General features: G+C 48.8%; 1 protein-coding gene across 1 annotated transcript in view; it reads left to right on the top strand.

Annotated features, from left to right (window-relative positions):
• Nucleotides 1-3685, top strand: part of TBX5 (T-box transcription factor 5) — a 38023-nt gene that overhangs the window by 1470 nt on the left and 32868 nt on the right. The window contains exons 2-3 of the mRNA XM_029963291.1: nucleotides 322-416; nucleotides 3023-3152. Coding sequence (XP_029819151.1) covers nucleotides 322-416; nucleotides 3023-3152 — 225 coding nt within the window. The remainder of the gene's footprint in view (nucleotides 1-321; nucleotides 417-3022; nucleotides 3153-3685) is intronic.

Raw genomic sequence — 3685 nt, 5'->3', positions numbered from 1 at the left:
ACAAATCTCCTCCGGCTGGCTCCGGGAGCAGCTGGGCCGAGGCGCTGGGGGATTGCTCGGGGAGGATGCGGTCGGAGCCGGCTCCGGGGGCTCCCTCCCATCGCCTCCCCGCCCCAGGAGCACCGAGGCCCGCAGGACCCTGTTCCAGGCCCTCCCTGAGCAGCATCCCCGTGCTCCGGCCTGAAATCCCCCTCTCCCCGCCTTCGCGGCAGGATTTTCCCGGGAATGCCCCGAGCTCCGGGGCCTTTTCCCTCCGAGCTTTCCCGCCGGGGCTGCCCCCGCAGCGCTCGGGGCTGACGCTCTGTGCCTCCCCCTCCGCAGGGCATGGAGGGCATCAAGGTGTTTTTGCACGAACGGGAGCTGTGGCTGAAGTTCCACGAAGTGGGGACGGAGATGATCATAACAAAGGCCGGGAGGTAAGAGGAGAGGGGGTGTCCGCGTTCCCCGGCGTGTTTGCGGGGGGGGAATCGCAGCCGCGTGGATGGGGGTGCGTGTCCACCTCCCTGACACTGCGACAGTCACATCTCTCATGTCCGAGACCCCCCCTCGGACCGAGAGCACCCTCAGAGCCCTGCCCGGCCACGGAGAGCCCTCCCTGCCCGGATATATTCAGGAGAAACTGTTTCTTCTGGCTTCTTTCTTAACCAGAACAGTTGGATCGTTAATCCCAATTTCAGGCCTTTGGAAACTTTCCAGGAGAACGCGAGTTGGAACCACTTGGCCAAAAACAAACCTTGTTTAGAGCAGCTCGGTGGGCTATAATTATTATTAATTTTATTATTATTATTATTATTATTATCAGATAGGCCCTTCTGCATTTTAAAAAATGTTTTCTGCTGTTTGACAGAGTTTCTTATTTATTTTGCTCACACTGAGGTGAATATTCCCAGCACACCCACGCACCCCATTTAAAAGTGTATGCGGTCTTTAGCTACTGTTTATATAGCGATAGCGAAGCTGTTTAGATGCAGAGATAGATCCACATGCTATTTATTTGCGGACGTAACATTTCTATATGTGTGTTTATCTGCGTGGGTGTGTAGAAAAATATACAGCCTTGCAAATCCAACTTTATTGGGGCTATAATCGATTCCATGACCGGCTTAGTAAAGCTGATCCGCAGATATTTATATATGTATGAGGGTGTGTTGGAGGGAGTTTAACATTATCCTTAATATTAATCTGTAAAATTGAAGAGTGGCCAGAGAGACCCAGTGAAAGAGTCTCTCCAGTCCCAGCGGCAAACTGGGGGCAGCCCGAGGGAGGCTTTTTCGTTGTAATTTTAAATTAGAATACTTGGAGAAAGGAGGGGGGGGGGAAATCCACCCCTCCACGCGTAGCAATAGTAGTAGTTTTAGACTGTAAGGGCAGAATAAACAACGCAGAGTCAAACTTTCATTTTGCTCTGTCATCTGGTATTTGTTGTGGTCTTCCAAAATTTGCCTGAAGAGGGAGGGAAAATAAAAATATGGAGCTCGTTGGATGAAGTTTTAGTGAATAGATCTGTCTCACGTCTCGCATTCCCCTTGAACCTCGCTGCTGCTGCTGGAAAAATCGGTTTTAAAGAAGGGGTTTGTGGCCAAGGGGACGTGGTATGAAGAGGAGAGGGGGGATAAGGCCGGTGCCAGGACCTCCCGAAAAAACCCCGGTTCACAGGGGAAAAAAAAGACAACTCTAGAAGGGAGACAGAAACCACCTTGCAGAAATTTCAAACAAATATCGCCGGGGACAGAAATCTCGTCTGGAGAGCAATAAACCAGACATTTACAGTGCAGGGGCTCGAGGGGAGATGCGGGATAGGTTTCCTTATTTCTAGAATTCCCCACGTTTATCGTTGGCGAAATCCACGGTCCTGCTGCTCAGGTGTTGTCGGCGGAGTTACAGATCGATCCTCAGGTGGAATTGGGTTTTTTCTCCCTTAAAACTTTAAAGTTCAACCCCCGTTTTCTCCGTTGGTCGCTTTCCAGCCCCTCTCACCTTTTTACAACCGAATTAAAGCCCAGCCCAGGTGCCTCACGGCAGCGATAAGATCCCGAGCCTCGGAGAAGAGCTCAATATTTTTAGAGGTGTGGGGTTTTTCTTTTTTTTCTTTTTTTTTTTTTTTTCTGTTTATGCGTGTTTTAAGTCCAGGGCTACATTTTCATCGGCTTTATTTTTAAATATTTGGAAAGCTTCGAACTAAAATAACAGCAGTATTTTAAGTCCCTGCCTTGCAGTAATGGAAAATATTTCGAAAAGCCCCTGTCTTGTGTGTATCCGAGGGTTTCCAAGGATTTGTCAGGTGTGTTTGCTGGTGTCTCGGGAGGCGCTCACGGCTGCACGTAGGTTTGCTCTTTACACCTGAGTGCGTGGAGGGGTTTTTTTTCCTCCTTACCTGCCCATAGAACCATTGATAGGCATAGAGGTGATTAATATATACGGATTTAAACGTATACATTTCTCTCTCTATAATATATTATAATGTGTTTCTATAAATACATGTATTTCAAGAAATACATAAAAATATTTTTTTTTTCTAGAAGTATCTATATTTTAACTTTTTGAAAACCTTTTTTTTTTTATTTTTTTGGCAAATCTCCCCTCCTGTTCCAGCGGTTTATGGACAGAGGGAAGTAACTTGCTTCCAAAAGTTCTCACGGTCAGATTTGTTCAACGAAGGGGGGGAGTTGAAGCCTTGGCGAAACAAATAATTAGTCAAAACACGCACAGGCACACGAGTAGGTGGATAAATAAATCCGCCAGCGTCGAAATTGCGATTCTGCCTCGAAAAATCACCGGGTTCGCCTCGGTCGGGAGCTGGAGGGGGAACCAGCGGCGCCCAAACATGTGCTGCACCCCGAGGGAAGGGTGCACCCTCCGCTGCCCGAGCCTTTCGGGAAGGTCCATCTGAGAGGGTGGCGTTGCCCTTTTGTTAAATGACCCCCTTCTCTATGTCTCCTCCTCGCAAACACGCTCTGAAACCACCCTGGCAACCTTGCTTTTCACTGCTCTAAAACTTGTGTTTTTATTTTTTATTTAACAGGCGTATGTTCCCCAGTTACAAAGTGAAGGTCACTGGACTTAATCCAAAAACGAAGTACATCCTGTTGATGGATATTGTACCAGCGGATGACCACAGATACAAATTTGCAGATAATAAATGGTATGCACGCGTGGGGGAAAAGGGGGAGGGAGGAGACCTCTGTGTCGGGCTCTCCGGGCTGCCTGGTGGGGAGATATCCCTCAGTCAGCGGCTCGTCCTTCTTTTTCCCGTGCAAAAGAGAGATAAAAGAGAGATGCTGGGCTGCAGGAGCCTCACCTGAGCGTGACGGGATGCTCCCACAGTCCTTGGGAGAGCGATGCATCCAAAAAAAAAAAAAAGGGAAGAAGAAAAGGAGAAAAGTCTGTCGCAATTAACGAACGATAACTAATCCTGTTTGAAGATGAGATTGTTGGCGATTGTGGAGCTGATAGTTCAGTGATATTAAGGAGGGGAAAAATCTTTAAGAATTGGTACTTTGTTCCTGGCTTGAGTGCCGGGAATTGGGGAAAGGGGGAAGGATGGGGTTAAACGGGGAAGCAGCGAGAGCCATCTCCGACGGGAAAGGTGCCAAGGAGCTCAGTAATTCCCGAGCGCTGTTTGAAACGCCTTTTCTCCCCAAGCACGGCGTGACCGTCCGGGCACCGCGCACCTGAGAGGGAGGGA

The sequence above is a fragment of the Manacus vitellinus genome, unplaced genomic scaffold (assembly GCF_001715985.3).
Source record: "Manacus vitellinus isolate BGI_N305 unplaced genomic scaffold, ASM171598v3 scaffold_58_pilon, whole genome shotgun sequence".
Classification (NCBI taxonomy): Eukaryota; Metazoa; Chordata; class Aves; order Passeriformes; family Pipridae; genus Manacus; species Manacus vitellinus.
This window is presented reverse-complemented; position numbering and strand designations above follow the sequence as displayed.